We start from the raw sequence: 18,672 nt of genomic DNA, 5'->3' as shown, positions 1-18,672 counted from the left end.
TTTTTATCAAAATTGACCCCATAATTATTCATATTTTCGTAATTTACTCTAAATCATATACAATTACAAACTAAAACTCAACGTTCATGAAAGGCGAAAAGTAGATAACCCAAAAATGACCTGACTTGAAGTCAGTTCGTATCCTATAAGATCCGACATGAATTTTTTCGTTAATGATGTGACTTGATCTGAATGAGATTCGACCTGAAGTCCATTCAAACTTGAATTAACCTGGTATTTAACTAATTCAAACCTGAACCGTTTTTACTTGAACTGAGATCAATCCGAACTGAAATTAACTCAACCCGAACTCGAACTAAATCTGATTTTAAATCAACCTGAAAATAACCCGAACTGATTTGACCTGAACCCGACCTGATTCGAGTTGAACCATTTGACCGGACACAACCTTATCTGATTTGACCTGGCCTTACAGTATCTAACTGAAACCTAAACGATTGTCTGATTTCACATCTCTAGCTCCATAAAAGGATAGGAGACAAAGTGATCATTTGTGCAAACGTTGGGGATAATTTTGTTGTTATCTTATTTTATAATCACCCAAACTATTAAAAAATTATTAAAACTCATAATATTTAAAAATATCATTTAAAAAAAATTATTTTTCGTTAATAATATATTAAATAATAAGCCTTTTTAAAACTCACAAAAATGGTACGGAACCGATCGATTTGAGCCTTTAACATTAACATATGATTGAAGAGTATAATCTCCAGCAAATTTTGGCCCTTCGTATCTATCAAAAGCTCCAAATTTCTTGTCCTGCTTAATATTTAAAGCCCTTTCAAAAATAGAAAATGGAGTCCTCTTTCCGCTAGATACTAGCGCCGGCCACGGTGCAACCCAATTTTTTTTTTCTGCTGTCCTAAAGCGAAGAGTCCCGGAAACCCAAACAGAGAGGCATGAAAATAATAACCAAATCACTTGTTGTCCTCACCAATCTTTCTTCAACCAAACCATTAAACCCCATCAAGCCTTTTCCATTAATTAGGCCTCTATCTTCCTCCAATACTAATGCTACCATAAAAACAGCAAAACGAGAATCTTCTTCACCAAAATCCCATAGAGACTCCCTCATTCTCGAGAAGTTCCGACAAAGACTGCTCAAAGGTTCCCTGAAAAGCAGCTCGGAGTCCAAAACTAAACAAGAAAGGGAAGATGGGGTTAGTTTTGAGAATGAGAAGAACAAAAGTGGTGCTACGAAATTTGTTTCCAGTTTCCAAGAACTGGGTTTGAAAGCTGAGATTATCGGAGCTTTGAGTGAGATGGGAATATGGGTTCCTTCTGAAATTCAGTGTGTTGGGATCCCAGCTTTGTTGGATGGGAAAAGCGTGGTCTTGAGTTCTGACACTGGATCTGGAAGAACTCTGGCTTTCTTGTTACCTCTCATTCAGGTAAACCTTTTCTTTCAATTGCGGTTGCCGTTAGGTTCTCGGTTGTGTTTATCGTTATTGTGGAAATAACGGATGCTATAGTGGTCATTGTGTGTGTTATGATCATACAATAATGGTTTTGGAGAGACAATTACAGCTATGTAGTGACCTCTATTCGGATAGTGAACCGCTATTTAAATCCCTGCAGTATGCTTGACATAGAGACTTTGCTAACATGGTAACCTTACACTTGTAAGGGAAATCTTTAATTTAATGCTGATTTCCCCTTTGAAATTTGTAACTATAGGTAACTAGGTAAGCACATGGAAGCTAAAATTATGTCTAATGCTTCGAGATTAAAGTTAAACCAAGTGGTTGTGCAAGATTTTGTAGCTCTATTGTCTTCAAGATTCTTTCTTTTTAATTGGTTTAAGTTTGTCACTAACTTTTCTTCATGCTGAAGATTATGATATTGCTACTCTATGATCAGAAATTATTGAGTAAAACTAACAACTCACAAACTTTAGAATTTATTTATTTAGAATTGTTTTTAAGTAAACCCAAATTTTATATATAGTTCCAAAAAAGAAAAAAAAACGCTTTACAGTTTAATAAATTGTATTTCTTTCTTACTAAATGAACTGGAGAAAGCTACCCTTTCTGATTATGTTTTATAGTAATACAGTAATAGTACTTCGTGTTCCAGTCTTCGTTTCTTGTATTGGACCGAACTGCGTTCTAGGTAACACGTATATCTATTCTACAGCACACCGATATGAACCATTGATTTCCTTTTCTTTGGATTCATGAAATGAGCTTGGTTGTGCGGCGATAATCTCATATGCTGATTACCCTCCATAAATTTAGTAATTAACAATTTTGTGTACTCAACAAATTAATGCCAATATTATTTAATATTTCTTTGATATGCATAATAATATGTTTCGAGTTATGTCGAGATAACAACAGCCAAATGTTTAGTATAATAAACTGTATCAAGATTTAAGTTTATCACTAACTTTTGTTCATGCTGAAGATTGTGATATTGGTACTCCGTTATCAGAAATTATTATAGCCCCCTGCGATTTTCGATTTGGTACACATGTTTCAAGGTAGGGAACACTAGTGATCCATCCAATTCAGTAAAAATAATGACCCTATTAACATAACATTATTGAGTAAACAAAGTTAGAATTATGTGTTTAGTAAACCCAAGATTTGTATATAAAAGTTCAAAAAAACGTTTTACAATAAAGGTTAAGCAATACACTGACATTGAGTTGAACAGCTTCTTAGACAAGACGAGGCATTGCTAAGTGTGAAGCCAAAGCATCCTCGAGCTATTGTTTTGTGCTCCTCGGAGGAACTATGCGACCAGGTTCTTCATTAACACCTCTGTATTTTATTTTTATGTATGATAACTATTTGGACATATATCGTCTTTCTCTTTAGTTCTTAGAGGTTATTTTTAAAAGCAAATAAATAAAAAAGAGACGCCACTTTGTTGAGATATATATTTCTCCAGGAAAATGGATATCGAAAGAAAAGTTTATAAGTCCATTCCTTTTTTTATCTACTTGTACCAATATGCTCACTTGGCATCAAAATTTGGTTTATATGAGAATGCCTGAGTTAGATTTACACTTCATGCAAATCCCATATTTCTCATCAGTGCAAGTTTACAATTAAATCAAGATGTTCACGCAGAGTTTTCAAACAGCCAGATTCATCAGCCGTTATGCTAAGTTGAATTCTGCTTCAAAATGTGGTTACGGCAAATCGAGACTATCCGAAAATTTGGCACATGACTCAATTGGTATGCTTGTTGCCACTCCTAGTGAAATTAGTCAGTACATTGAGGAGGGAAGTGTTGTTCTGGAGGACACCAAATTCTTGGTTTGTTTCCAAAATTTTAACTTTTAAGTACATCCATCATCTACACAATGCTTTAGAATACTCCTTAATGATGTTCAATATCTTGCATATTTAGTGATAGCTAAAATTCTCTAAGCAGGTATTGGATGAAATGGATGCTATGTTTGATCATGGCTTTGGTTCCGAAATTCACAAGATACTCAATTAAAGAAGTGTCGATCAAAAGCCGAAGACTTTGGACTTCAAACTGTTTTAGTTACTTCAGCAATAACAAAGGTAGGACAATAATCTGCTTGATGTTCATGTTATACAGTATCATCATCTTAGCGAACTGGCTTTAGACCATGCATTAAAGTTCCAAATCATCCGTACAATGAACTGCATCACTCTTCTGAATTTTTATATATTGTTCATTTTATTTTTCCAAAACAAAAGATGCTGGGAAAACAGTTATCTCTTGTAATGGAGCATGTGGAACAGAATAATGCTGGAAAAGTGGCTGCAATGTTGCTGGAGATGGATCAACGAGAGGTATATGAACTCACCAAGTCTTTGGATGCTTTGAAGATAAAAATTGCTGAAACAATGAATTTTTGTCTTTCTTCTTGATTATTGACAATGGTTATAACCCTTTCCACGCTTTGGAGGGGAGCAAGCCTTTTCCGTGTAAGTTATTCGATATTTAATTGATCTTAAGAGTTGCTACAGTTCTTGAATCTTACCTTTTTTTTGTATTTGAAATTTTTTATCCTTCTATAGGGAAAATAGTTGACCAACTTGATTGTATTGCCGCCATAGTTTTGGTCACTATCTCAAGGTAGAATAGGCGTACCGTCTTGTCCACGTTTCGCATCAACCAATATGATATTGTCTGTTTTAATATTTTTTGGTCTTGGGGTTCCTACAAAAGGTGTCTCCTTGGTTAAACACTAGTATAACCGTTGCTACTTAGCCAATGTGGAAGTTGGCCCCATATGGGACTTGCATCATCCCTAATTCTTGTGAGCATTCATTGTCTGATCTCATATATCCTCTATTTAGCTGAACTCATTTACATTTGAAAGCTTGGTTGCTCTAATTCTTTACTTTTGAAGTACCATATTGAAAAACTTGGAATTATTTGATCTTATACATGTTGAACAAAGACTTGTATTAGCATCACGCTTGAGTTTGAGTGACAGTTTAGCATTTAATAGGTCCAGAATATGAATTTCAGCATTTACATTTCTTTCCTATATTCTTAGTGACGGGTCCAGAAATCTATATATATATATTGGTATAACCACCAATATTTGTTCTCAGTCACGGATCCATATATATCTTTGAGGATGGACATACATTGTTAATAACATATTTTTTGAAGGCATAATACCAAAATTAGCCCCTAACGTTTACCAAAATGGTCATATTGCCTCCATATTCTATTTTTTGGAGCATTTTAACCCCCAAGTTTCATTTTAGGGCAAAAATGTATGTAACATTTGATAGAATAATCATTGTCTCGTATTCTTTTTTTATGGGGTATTTTAGCCCTAGATGTTTCATTTTAGGTTAAAAAATGCTCTTATTTTAGAGCGTTAATCATGTGTTAGCTAATGATTTTAATCTATGGAGGGAATGACCATTTCGGTAAACGTTAGGGGTTATTTTTGACATTATGCCATTTTTGAATGGGATTGACACAAATATTTTGGAAAAGGCACCATTATAAATAAATAATTAAATGAAAAAAATTTAGTTTACAAGGTGTGCACGTGCTCACCCTTGTAGACATATGATCCACCACTATCTGTTCCAAAATTGCGATTAAAAAAAGAAGAATAACCAGGGTCAAATGATTGCTAGGTACAATGACGGATCTTAGTATATAGTTTTAGGGAGGCCAATGGCTAACTTCAAGATTAAAATTATGTATTTTAAGTTCCGATAAAACTAAAAATTTATAAAACGTTTTATCAACTCAGAGATATAATTATTAAAGAAACAATAAGCCATTTCTCTTATGATGTTGTTAACCCAATTATTTATGGTAAATTAATTCATATTTGTTGATGGTATTTGAGTTGTGGTTGTTATAGACGATTCATTATTTTTTATTTGGGTAGAGAGTCGCAGTTGAGTGTTGGTGTGGGGGAGAAAGAGAGTAAAGTAGAAGACCCCTTTAGTCTGATATGAGGTTTATATATAGAGATTTCTAGTACTGGTGTCAGGTCTAGTGTAACACCTTACACCTAGCTTAGATGTTAGAGTCATATTCGAGATGTCATAGAAAATAAAATCAATTGTTTCTTTTTTGAAAAAAATCAAGTTTGTAAAGTTCAAGTTTTAAAAGTATCGTAAGATATTCAAAAAAGTTAAAAATTAAAAATAGGGTACAATACTTTGAAAACATAAATAGTTTAAGGCTTAATATAAAAATTAGTGCCCAAATTATGCCATTTTTTCATAAGGTGATGTCTAAATATTTTTTCCGGTTAATCCATATTACAAACGTTATCACTTTATGTGTCTGCTCCGTAAAAGATGTTAAATTTCACAGTTAAATGACACGTGTTGCATTCAGGTAACTTTGAAAAATTTATTTTAAAAAACTTCCCCAAATTTTGAAAACTCTAAATCTAATCTCTATACTTACGTCGGTTGTCACCCTTTATCGTCACCGTTATTGTCAATTGAATCTACCCCCGATCGCGTCTACACCCACAACCACCCACGTGACAAACAACCACCGATGAACCCCAATTGTAATTTAAATCCGACAAAACATAGTGAAAAAATCATGACATTTATACGACTCCACAAGACCCGCGCGACAAGGATGATGTCGACCGAAAAGGAAGGTGACGTTGGCCGCATTGGTGGTGTCGACGACATCAGTAATGGCTGGCAAGGTAGAAATTAGGGTTATGGTTAGAGATTTGAGACTTTTTTTGTAATTTTAAAAAAAATTAGGGGTTTTTTTTAAAATATAACAATATTTTTAAGTTTTTTAAATAAAATTTTCAAAAACATATAAATGTGACACATGTCACTTAACATATATTTTTTAATGATCGTTATATCTAAAGTGATAACGTTTGTAATGTTAGACCCCATGTATTGGCCGAAAAAAATTAAGAAAAGCAGTATAGGTTAGATATTTATTTTTATATTATGTCATAGTTTAACATGAAATCCTCCATTTAGCGTCGAGTCTGAAATTAGAGAGCAATGTCAATCTGAAAGGGGGAAAAGTAAAGAATGAGTTGTAAAGCTCAATGCGGTCTCTATGTGCATAAAATGACCGAAGATCATGCTTGTAATAGAATTTAGAAGCAGGCTGGTAATTTCTAACTATCCATCCATCCGCTACTCTTCATAGGTAAAGTTCATTCGAACTCAATATCAAATTATTTCTTCAGCGAGTAGAAATACGTAATCACATTACAAATTCAAATAGTAAAAATAATCGTGTACCAAAAGAAGAAAATAATATGATACACATCTTTGCATGATTAGGTTTAATGTTTAACGATGAATGAGTTTGTGTTGTGTGTATGCCATGCAAATTTTTAATTTAATATTGCTTAAATGTACTTCAAATATTCGATTTGGATTCGAGTCACTTTGATGGTCAATGTATCTCTTGGTATTCAAGTCAGACCATCTCGATTGAGTATCGAGTGTCACAGTAAGAGTGTTTTTATTTTGGCTATCGATCTTTTAATTTTGTCAATTAAATTATTAAAGTATTGAAATAATTTTAATCAAGGCATTAATCGTTACTTTTTTTTTTATAAAAATATGCAATAGTGGTTAAGCATTTTTGCATTTTTTGTATTATTATAAATTGATTATCATTACTTATAAATTTTATCATTTTGATTTTAATTTAATAAATTTAATCTTTCAACATATAACATCTTATTAAAGGAAAATAATGGTTTTGTTTGATAAGAAAAAAGATCATTATCAGATATCAAAGTTAAAGATGAAGAATTTGTTTTGATATATGGTTTTAACTTTTTAAAATTTGTTTTGATAACTTTATGTAATAGACAATGACAACATTATTTTATTATTAATTTGAGTAAGTACAAAACAATAACTATTCAAATATTACCCTCTCGACATTAAATGCTCACAGTTTTGGTTTCTATGATACTCGAATCCGTGTCCTAAAATAATAATTATTTTACCACAAAGACTACTTGGTTTATGCAGACAATAACAAAGCTAACATTGCATTGTTATCTAATAATGTATAAAAAGTAATTTTTATATAATACATCCTCAATTCGGTTAACATGCAACTCCAATTCAATCAAAAACTTTATTATAAATACAATTATATTTATCCACAACCAAACTGAATGCTAAATTTTTTAAAATTAATATCACATTGATACAATACACAAATATTAATTGAAATATTTTAGAATCAAGATCAAATGAATACACTGTCTATAATAAATTCTTAGTTCGGTTAATCTATAACGCCAACTCAATAGAAAAAAATTATAAAAAGTAATTATATTTTTTCAGAACCGAACTGAATGCTAAAAAATTTAGAATTAATATCAAATTGGTACAATATATAAACATTAACTTAAAATATTTTAGAATCATGATCAAATGAATACAATGTTTATACATTGATAACTAAATTTGGTATTAACTTTTCATAATGGGATGATCTAAAATATACTGACTAATAATTGGATGATAGTTTATCCATTATACACACATACACAATGTAAAACTCTTTAGTTTTACATAGATTTGAGAATATTGGATGAGTGAAAATAGATGGCTGAGATTGACTCATTGTTTTCTTTTCCAGTTAATATCTTCTCAATTCCTACAATTAATCTCAATCATATATTTTCACTCATACAACGGTCCTAAATATGTATAAAACTAAAAGAGTTTTACATTATGTAACATGATCCTATCCCTATATATATATATATAAAGAACTTTGGATTGATTTATCCTTAATTACCTTCCAAATCCGTGTATCTAACACTAAAATGAAACGCTGCAATCATTCTCTAAAACACCAAAAGATTAAAAAAAAAGGAAGCTATTTTATCTAGAAGTTATTGTACAACACAGGTTCCAGAAACGTGTAAGCAATTGCTTGATCCTCTCTCCTAAACGTTTTTGTGAATCTCTAGCTCCAATAGTTAGCAGGATTTAGCAATTTAAATGAGAAAAATTACCTTAAAATGGCTTTGCATGTAATAGCATAGTTGTTTCAAGTGACATTCACCTCCTTCCGCAAACTCCATAACCTGGACCTGAACGTGGACCTGGGTTCCGGGAAAACTGCAACTTCAAGTAATTAGAATCGGGATCATGTTCATCAATTTTATAACCTGCACAAACCAACAATAAACTTAGAAACTCGAGAGAAGCATTAAAATAAACGCTCATAATTTCTTTAATAGTATCGGTTTTTCTTAATCATTAATAACACACCTTACAGACACGACTACTCGAACTAGGGACCTCTAGGAATAACTAGACTGCCTTCTACCATAGAAGTTGCTTAAATGGGTTCCAAACGCTTATATCAGCCAAAGGATAATGGGCTCAAATTTTGGCATATTATCTATTTTTCAATTGCAAGTCTCAACCGATAGGATTCCTTTTGCGAAGGAAAAATCCGCAAACAAGTTTCGAACTTTGTTTGAGCAAGGGGTGGTAACCTACCACTTGAGCAAAATGCTCTAGTGCACCAATGTTGTTCTAAAGCATTCATTATATTTCCTATAATTTTTTAATGAGGAAAAAACATGTACATTTTCCAGTGAGAAGCTACTTCTATGAAAATCAAAACCAAGGGAAGAAAAGATCACCTTGCAAGGCACTCATTGCAGTTGCTGCACAGGCAGGAGTTGAAAAATCAACAAAACAAAGGATAATAGGATCTCCACCACGCTTCATTACCAATGCGTGAGGTTCGAGCATTCAACAAATGCTAATGACAATTTCCCAGTACTTAAGAAAACAAAATAAGCCATTATAAAGAAGACAAATGAGTATTTGACAATATCTAGTTCACTTACGTGTTTGTATTCTTTGCTCACTAGTCGTACTTCTTTATATCCCACAAAAGGGCGAAAGATATCTAAAGCCTTGATTAAGGAATGTGATTCAACAGTTGGAAGCAAGGTAATAAAGTTAAAATAGATTTAACTAAGCATTACAGCATTAAATAGGATACGAGCTACTTCCCTCCTTGTGCTGTCAGGAGGAAGTCCCTCAACAAATAGAGTATTGGACGCATCAGGAGGTAGAGGTACGGTATCCCGACCAAGCTTTGACATGGGGTCCATGGGAAATTGACTGCCAAAACCAACATTTCGACCATTTAGTGCTAGATCTGGAGCAGCAGATGCAGGACGACCCATCACAGGAGGATCAGCCATTGGATGAGAAGGCATTGTACCGGCAGCTGCCCTTCCCAGCCCACCAAATGCACTAGCTTCTCCAGAAGTAAAAGAAGAAAGTTGCTACAAAAGCAAGTTAATGAATGCTTTAGAAAACAAAACTGAAGATGCATGACGGGTGACAAATACACATGAGTGAAAGGTTTGATGGTACCGCACTCTGGAGATAACGATCATATGCCGATCCAATTGTTTCTGTATCTTTCACAGACAGAAGTCCACTTTGATCATCATCTCTTACTAGATTATTGTGCCTCTCATGAGCTGGATGCAACCCAGAAGGTGGGGGTTCTGTTAAAGTTGAAATGTCAACTTTTTCTTAATACAAATAATATTTTTCAACAATTATGCATAAGTGAAAAAAGCATACTGCTTAAACTCATTACAAACAAACTGGATAGATAAACCGGAACGCAAATGACTTTGCAATGCCGAACAAAATTGGCAGCTAGCTAAGATAAGAAAAGGAAACTTGTTGCCACCAGACACTATGCAGTATGCACATACAACTTCAATTATTTTGCTTGTATACTATAGATAGTCTCTTAATTGAATTGATCAGATTCTTTGCTGATAAATCCAGAAGGAAGATGATTTTTAAGTTCTATTTTTTTTTTCATTCCTTATGTTTTCTCTCTAGCTTTCTTTCTGTTTTCTCAAGGAATATCAGTTTTCTCATATAAACCATTCGTTTCCATTGTTAAAAACAGTTTGAACTTCCAAGCGTGCTTATACATAAATTTATCTAACTGAACAAAATACCAGAAATTGAACAAGAATAAGAACATTCGTCCAACGTGAAGTTTGAACGAAATTCCACCAATCTAATCGAAAATTTACAAATTTTCCTATACTGATATCAGAACAGCTAAAACTAAAACACAATTGAACAAGAAATTGTAAACATAGGCAAAGATAAAGGGAAAGAGAGTGATTTCAAAACGGAATAGAAAGAAGCATACCGTAGTCAGTACGAGGTCGTTTAAGCATCCCACCTGATGACAGCATCGGGGTAGTTGGCTGCTGACGATTCCAGTAACTATCCGACATTAGCTCCTGTTTCGATCTTCCCTGCGAAAACAACGATATGTATTTAATATACCATATTTTCCCGATTGAGAAAACAAATAACGAAAAAGGAAAAGGAATTCGATCGAGAGAGAAGGAAATGACCTTGGCACAAAATTGAGCAAACCCTAGCTCGGCTCTATACTTTGTCCTTCTATTTTTTTTTTCTTCGTCGAGATTTTTTTTTCTCTATAATGAGTCGCACGAGTCAAAAGACTAGCGACACATTACATCATTTTTATGGTGAAAGATGTATTTTTTATAAAGAGTAAATTATATTATTACTCACTAAATTTTATCATCTCTCCTATTTTATTTCTTATACTTTTAATTTTTTTAATTTATTCACTAAACTTTATACATTAAATTTTTTATCACTCATTGATGACATGGATTATTTTATTATTTTTTTTTCATATAACATGTAATATTTTTATTAATATTTTCATATTATTTAAGATTATAATAAAAAAATAAATTTAAAATATTAAAATATGCATTCAAAACCCTAAAATTGAAGTTCTCACCCTCACATTTGACAGCATTAGGTTAGAGCCTCCGATGGCTACGATTGCGGTGGCTGCCATGGTGGTCTCCGGTGGCTGTTGAGCTCCAAACTTTCCAGCATAAACTTTTTTGACCTCCTGAGCACGAATCCACCCTTAGTTTCGGCAAAAATGCTCCGATGTTAACTAATCAATACCAAAATCATAAGGCTTCCTACTCTATGATCTCCATTGATCGTCGTTGGGTGGAGCTCAAATAAAGATATGTTGGTCCATTCGCCACAACACCACTCCTCACCATTAGGATTTGTCGTCCCACCGTCGGAGCCGCCCCTTCTAAAAATCTGAAGGTAAAATTATCTCTTTTCCCTTTTTTGATTTCTTTGTTAAATGATTAATTCCTTGCTTTTTTTAATCTTTGGTGTTGAATCATTGATTCATTCCGAGTATAATTTCTCCTTTCCCTTTCTTAGTTGTTATCATTTGTTGTGTTTGGGATTTGGATATAGTTTTAGGGGATGTCATGGTTGTATTGATTGGTTTGATTGATGGTTGCGAGGGATGAATAAGAGAGTGAGGGCAGAGGTGAGCTTGATTGTTCGTCAGTGGGAGGGTGAACTTGTCAAGGGTGAGGGTGGGTGGGGTTGTAATTTGTGGTTTAAGGCTTAGGATATAATTTAGGAATTTAGGTATAATTTAAGAGGATATTTTATAATTTTTAAATTTATTTTTATTTTAATTATATTTGGTATTAAAATATTAATAAAATATGACATGTCATATGAACAAAATAATAAAATGATCTACATCATCTTAGAGTGATAAAAAAATTCAATGTATAAATTTTGGTGAGCAAATTGAAAAAACTAAAAGTACAGTGAGTAAAATAGGAGAGAGAGTAAAGTCCCGTGAGTAATGGTGTAATGTTGCGTGTTGTGAGTACTAATAAATTATACGCAAATGATGCGCAAGTATACACAATCGCAATAAGTAATAAAGTGATGAGTGAGTATCGTCTCTACAGGGATTGGTAGAAATTATGAGTTTGACCACAACACTACACTAATTTATCTAAGTATAGAAATTATAATACACTGATGATATTTCGACAATAGAAATGTGAGAGTGAATGAAATGATGGTGAGGGAGTGTGATTCGGTGAATAATTTTGTGGTAAAAGAGCAGTTTATAATGATGAATATGATAAAAATGCCAAGCCAATGTAAAATGGTAAAAATACCAAATAAATGGAAAAGCTTGATAATCCTCACACGAGAAACTACTTCGAGAATGAATGGTGGGGAGTCACTTAAGTAGCTGAAAACTTATATTTCTAGCTGATTTAGTCTTCTAATGCTTTACTTGTTCGACTAAGTTTGCTAAAAGTGTTCTTGCTATCTCTAGTCACAAGAACCTAACAGAATATAATGCCACAACATCTCCTCTCAGTCTCAACTATGACAACCTACACTATTAAATATGCACTACCCCTCTTAGTCGTTGAAATCCTAGCTTATTCTCTCTCAAGTACTAAGGGATTATACTATAGTGATTAATTATATCCCACTGCTTATGTTAATCATACTTAAGTTTCTCTTGAATACTTAAGAATTAGTGACTATATTTCTCTCGAACATCTAGTCTTCATCTAAGAAATGAACACTCTCAAGCCTCCTACAATCTTAAAAGATGAAGCACACATAAACAAAACAAGTAAAAACAAAAGATAAACATCCATTAACCATTAAAATAAAGTTTCAAGCATCCATCGAATGAACCCCACCAAATATAGCTTATTTCATGGTGGGGTTCGAACAAACCATATAGTATACCCAATCATTCATTCGACCTTACAACCTAAATAAAGTTTCAAACTTTAACAATGGAGTAAAGGTTGGAGAAGAAAGCACTAGGTGTTCACGGCCTGTGCTTCCCTCGAACCACCACGAACGGTTATAGCGCGAGCTCCTTTCAGATAATACGCCATTCCCTCGAGCTTCACTAATGGAGGAAAAAGAAAAGAAAAAGTTGTTGTGTGCGTTAATGGAGGTGGCGAAAATAGAGAAGATGATGATGTATTTCTTCCTATTCTCTCTCTCTTTTGAGGTGTCCTTATAAATAAAATATCTAAGGGTATTATTGGGAAGTTTTGCACTCAAAATCCCTATCATACCCCCAAATTCATTCCTTGTTGCGTGAAGTTTATCTCTACAGGTTGAAGTGGACTCCATTCATACGATTATCAGTAGCAGACACTTGCTTTGATAGTTGTCCTCCTGTGAAAATATCTATTTGTTTTTTTCTGCGCCAGAAATGCCAAGGCATTGCAATATGCTTCAGCAACATGTGATGCCACAACATTTCTTAGCTTGCCCAATGCTCCTTGTTTCCTGCACATCACTAACCAACCACACCATTTCCATCATATAGCACCTTAACAAAGTAAAACTAATACAACCACCACAAATGCATCTACATACAACTATATGAATCTAAAATGACCTATATGAACCCTTAGACAAACAATAACTTAACTAAAAAGGCCTTAAAAGTAGCCTTTTTACAGAGTTATCACACCCTCAAACTTAAGTTATTGCTTGTCCTCAAGCAATGGATAACAATTAACACAATGAAATTATCATGGAAATTTTCAACAATAAGACAATCAGGACAAAAATAGAATTTCAACCCTCAGAAAAGTTGGCTTCAACATGCTAGACATATAAAGAAATCAAGCACTTTTCCCTAGGTCAAGATTCTTTATGGTTGGGTGCGTGCGTGATTGAATCCAATCTACACTTAACGAATTTAGGCAATTTCTAATTGAGTTCCCTAGTTTTTCCACAACATTTACTCATTCATTAAGCACATTTATACTCCATTTTTACTTAATACACACATATTTTTCTATGCTGCTACGAGGAGAGTTGGCCTATCACAATTATGGTTTACACTTGTTGTGGTTGTCATTTATTGAAACACGGTATCCAGGCATTGCCTCAGCAATGCAAACACACAAAGTCATCCCATTTATTAAAGAGAGTTCCAGGCAATGCCACTGCAAAGAGGAGTGTCTCTCTATAGCTATGCCGAAGCATTTATTCATTTTTAAGAAAAATCCAGACATAAGGGAGTTCTTTAAATATTTATTTATCATTTAATCACAATACCAAATTTTAATGCCGAGGCTAACCAGAGTTCTTTCATAAAAACTTTATAAATTTCTTAAGTATAGAGAACATACAAATTATGTAAGAATAATTCACAAAGCATCAAGTCTTAGAGTCAGTTCTACCATTCTCAACAGTCATTTACATTCAATTTGTAGCCTAAAAATATTCATCATCATTAGATATCATCAAAACATTTCATCTAACTGTCCTACCAATTATGGATGCCATGGCATAATGTAATGCTAATACTATCATGTACATGTTCTACAAAGAACATTACCTCCCCCAAACTTGAAAGAAGCATTGCCCTCAATGCTTAAGAGAACTAAGTAATTAATGAAACTAAATGCAATATCATGCTATGCAAATATGAATACAAAATGAGGTACCTTGATTTTTATGGTGGTGGCGGTGTTGCGATAGTAGTGCTTATAGTTCCACGCCTGGTGCGCTTCCTTAGTGGTGTGGGGTTGGATTCTAGATATGTTGAATAGTAGTGGATAATAGAGGTGTTGATGTACCTCGCTGAAGTCTTGATATGATGACGGGTTCTATGCATAGAAGGAGGCTCTGGTGATTCATCTGGACTAGGGTTGCATGGGACGACTCATCAGGAACAACATGAGATAGGGGCTGGGTTGTGGGGTCTGGCACGATCTTAACATCAGCACGATTGACATCATCAGGCTCAAGGTTTGCCTCAGTATTGTCAAATACCAATATAATTTTATCCGGGAAACTCGGGAAATTTCGTTCTACATGAGGGAACATCTCCTGAAAGATTGACTCCATAATAGTATCCCTATGCTTGACATAGCCAAAGAGATTCTTTAAATCACCCATGAGAGCATTCAAGTTCGTCATTGTTTGTTGGATAGATTCTTTGAGGGAAAGCACTATTGCCTCGATATTACGAGATTTGTCTTCCTCAGACTCCTCGATATTGGATGCCTTGGATTTGAGTTTAACCAATCCCATGAGAATAGGCAACTGTGCTCTTGTGATGACCGACACACCAGATAAAATTTCATCAAAATCATTTTCAATGACCTTCTTTTTATCACACAATACCGTGATAAGATTTGAGAACACCGACACTCATGAACTTGATTAACAATTATTCGGCCAACATCAATTGATTGACTAACCACAGTAGATTGTAATAACATTAGACATGGAAGTGTTACCGTCGTGTTATGGGAAGTCGACATTTACTTGTGTTTCATGGAGTGATTCCACCATTTCACGCGAGGTTGGAGACACTTCCGGTTGATAGAAAAATGGCTAGCTTGATGGCTATTCCATTCGGTGTTCGTCAAACACAAATCTTCGAGTATACCATTATATATCGCACTATCGACTTCCTTTTCAAAATCAACATATTGATTGACTACGTCCTGCAAGTGAAAATAACGGTTAGTCGTTAATGGGGTAAAATGAATATAGTGACCTCTAACAAAAACAACATGTTGGTTTGGTTTTGAGATGTTCGTATAAAACTCCTTAACCAACGAGGCATTGATGGAGCCGAGATATCACGTAAACTCTAGTTATTTGTGTGGTCTGACAATGTCCATGGCATCTGGCCCAAAACCGCCGTCTTGCTCCTCGGTAAAAATAAACCCCAACTCAAAAAATAGTTTTTGGTTTTTTGAAATTTTAGAATCGCTTCTTCATAGCTTCATCCCCAAACTATTGAGAAAGAGTTGTTTCACCTCTTGAGGGTCGCGTTCTTACCATTTTTTATCGATTTGGAAGAAGAAAGAACAAAAAGTTGAGAGCTTTTTTACAATAATAACGTCGATGTAGAGGGAAAGAGAGAATAAGAAGATGAAAAGTTCAAATAAATAGTGAAAGAGAGAAAATGAGTGGACAACTTAAAAGAAGTGAGTAGATGGGGTGAAATGGGTAGGTGAAAAAGTAAAATGTAAACATTAAATGAGGGGTAAAAGGATAATTAAAAAAATGGAAATAAAATAAAATAGCGGAATAAAGTGTAAAAAGAATATTTCCCTCTTTAATTTTGTCTTTTCTTCCCTTGTTAATTGCTCCATCGTGTAGGTATGAGCTCTAGTGGGTCCCTACTGTACAAAACAATTTGTAAATATCCCTTAGTAATAAAAATAATAAAAATAAAAATAAAAATAAAAACAAATTCTTTATTTATACAAAAAATAGCAAAATCCAATGCTGTAGCATTAAATTTGGTTCACGGGGCAAGCACACTCAGATGTCATGTAGGTAAAGCACCGACTTGTCGCGCAAAGGTGGAGCTCCATTATAAACTTTCAAGCAGTGACCGTTGACTTTAAACATCATCACATCATCTATATTTTTTATATCAACTGCTCCATGAGGGTGGAAGTGATGCACTTCAAATGGCCCTGGTCATCTAGATTTGAGCTTTCCAGGGAAGAGTTTAAGCCTTGAATTCTAAAGTAATACATATTGGCTAACATGAAAATGTCGTGGCATCATCTTTTGGTCATGCCACTTTTTGGTCTTTTCTTTGTGTAATTTGGCATTCTCATATGCTTGTACCCTAAACTCTTTCATCTCATTAAGCTCAAGCCATCTTTTCTCCCTAGCTAATTGAGCATCGAAATTTAGCCTTCTAATGGCCCAATACGCTTTGTGTTCAAGCTCAATAGGGAGGTGGCGGGCCTTCCCATACACTAACCTGAAGGGTGACATGCCCAGAGGAGTCTTAAAAGTTGTTCTATATGCTTAGAGTGCCTTATCTAACTTTGGTGACCAATCATTCCGCCTCGGATTCACCACTTTTTTCTAAGATTTGTTTTATCTCATGGTTGGATATTTTAGCTTGTCCATTTGTCTGTGGATGGGTATGCCATGGAAATCTTGTGACGAACTTCATATCTCTTTAATGCCTTGACAATCAACTTGTTATCAAAGCGGGTTCCCTCGTCGCTAGTGATGGCTCGAGGCACTCCAAACCGAGTAAATATATTCTTGTGTAAAAACTTAAGCATGGTTTTAGAATCATTCTTTGATGTTGCAATCGCCTCCACCCACATGGATACATAATCCACAGCAAGAAATATGTACAAATCACCACAAAAAGAAGGGAATGATCCCATAAAGTCAATGCCCCAAACATCGAACAACTCAATTTCTAGAATACCTTACAATGGCATTTCATGTCCCTTGGATATGTTCCCAATGAGTTGGCATCGATCGCATGACTTGTAAAATGTATGAAAATCTTTAAACAATTTTGGCCCAATAAAAGCTTGATTGTATAACCTTGGCAGCGGTCCTCGCTCCTCTAAAATGGCCTCCACTTGGGGCCGTGTGATAATGGTATAAGATGTCTTGTTGCTTATCTTCAGGTACACATCGTCTAATGATTTGGTTTGCACAATTCTTGAATAAATATAGCTCATCCCAAAAGTAGAACTTTGCATCGTGCTTGAACATTTTCTTACCCTGGATGTTCAATTTAAAAGGCAGTATACCATTAACAATAAAATTAACAAGGTTAGCGTACCACGAGATTATCGTGGCATATAAGATTTTCTCATCAGGGAATTCCTCTTGAATATCTACAATGTCATGGCATTTATAATTGCTTTCTGGCCTAGATAAATGATCGACAACTTGATTCTGAGTACCTTTTCTATCTACAACCTCTAAGTCAAATTCTTGCAAAAGTAAGATACACCTAATAAGTCTAAGCTTGACATCCTTTTTGTTCACTAAGTATTTCATAGTTGAGTGATCAGTGTGAACAATAACCTTATTACCTATTAGGTATGGTTTAAACTTATCAAATGCAAATACCATGGCAAGTAGTTCCTTCTTAGTGGTTATGTAATTCATTTATGCCTTATTCAAGGTATGACTAGCATAATATATAACATGAAAAATTTTACCTTGGCGTTACCCCAAAACAACTCCTATAGCATAATCACTTGAGTCACGCATCAACTCAAATGGTGATGTCCAGTCGAGAGGAACTACAATGGGCACTGAGATCAATCGTTTCTTTAGCTCATTGAATGTACCTAGGCAAAACTTGTTGAACACAAAGGGATGATTTTGTTGAAGCAAGGTACATAAGGGCTTAGAGATTTTGGAGAAATCCTTGATGAATCTTCTATAAAAGCCAATGTGTCCAAGAAAACTCCTGATGCCCTTAGTAGAGGTAGGTGGTGGCAGTTTTTCAATCACTTCAATCTTAACTTTATCCACCTCA

The 18,672-nt window shown here is 34.3% G+C and overlaps 2 protein-coding genes across 2 annotated transcripts; one reads left to right on the top strand and one right to left on the bottom strand.

Moving 5' to 3' along the window:
* Window positions 1-827: 827 nt before the first annotated feature.
* On the top strand, window positions 828-3,989 carry LOC120212272 (DEAD-box ATP-dependent RNA helicase 39-like). The gene is made up of 5 exons (XM_039210637.1): window positions 828-1,415; window positions 2,683-2,772; window positions 3,102-3,290; window positions 3,409-3,545; window positions 3,705-3,989. The coding sequence occupies exons 1-4, from the start codon at window positions 924-926 to the stop codon at window positions 3,475-3,477; spliced, it is 840 nt and encodes a 279-aa protein (XP_039066568.1). The 5' UTR covers window positions 828-923; the 3' UTR covers window positions 3,478-3,545; window positions 3,705-3,989.
* Window positions 3,990-8,336: 4,347 nt separating this feature from the next.
* On the bottom strand, window positions 8,337-10,967 carry LOC120212271 (RNA-binding protein 2-like). The gene is made up of 7 exons (XM_039210636.1): window positions 10,880-10,967; window positions 10,669-10,777; window positions 9,861-9,997; window positions 9,481-9,769; window positions 9,323-9,384; window positions 9,113-9,194; window positions 8,337-8,629 (listed from the first exon to the last, which is right to left on the bottom strand). The coding sequence occupies exons 2-7, from the start codon at window positions 10,754-10,756 to the stop codon at window positions 8,520-8,522; spliced, it is 768 nt and encodes a 255-aa protein (XP_039066567.1). The 5' UTR covers window positions 10,757-10,777; window positions 10,880-10,967; the 3' UTR covers window positions 8,337-8,519.
* Window positions 10,968-18,672: the final 7,705 nt, after the last annotated feature.

This window comes from Hibiscus syriacus, unplaced genomic scaffold, assembly GCF_006381635.1.
Source record: "Hibiscus syriacus cultivar Baekdansim isolate YM2019G1 unplaced genomic scaffold, ASM638163v2 tig00110009_pilon, whole genome shotgun sequence".
Lineage (NCBI taxonomy): Eukaryota > Viridiplantae > Streptophyta > Magnoliopsida > Malvales > Malvaceae > Hibiscus > Hibiscus syriacus.
Note: the sequence above shows the minus strand (reverse complement) of the source record. Positions and strands in the feature narration are given on the sequence as shown.

What these genes read in the sequence shown, in the direction of transcription:
- LOC120212272 (XM_039210637.1), top strand. Translation starts at nt 924, where the DNA reads ATGAAAATAATAACCAAATCACTTGTTGTCCTCACCAATCTTTCTTCA. An exon ending in TCTTGTTACCTCTCATTCAG is followed by an intron (nt 1,416 to 2,682) that starts GTAAACCTTTTC and finishes TGAGTTGAACAG; the next exon opens with CTTCTTAGACAAGACGAGGC. An exon ending in TGGAGGACACCAAATTCTTG is followed by an intron (nt 3,291 to 3,408) that starts GTTTGTTTCCAA and finishes TTCTCTAAGCAG; the next exon opens with GTATTGGATGAAATGGATGC.
- LOC120212271 (XM_039210636.1), bottom strand. Translation starts at nt 10,756, where the DNA reads ATGTCGGATAGTTACTGGAATCGTCAGCAGCCAACTACCCCGATGCTG. An exon ending in ATCGTTATCTCCAGAGTGCG is followed by an intron (nt 9,770 to 9,860) that starts GTACCATCAAAC and finishes TTGCTTTTGTAG; the next exon opens with CAACTTTCTTCTTTTACTTC. An exon ending in TGCAATGAGTGCCTTGCAAG is followed by an intron (nt 8,630 to 9,112) that starts GTGATCTTTTCT and finishes TGGTTTGTGCAG; the next exon opens with GTTATAAAATTGATGAACAT.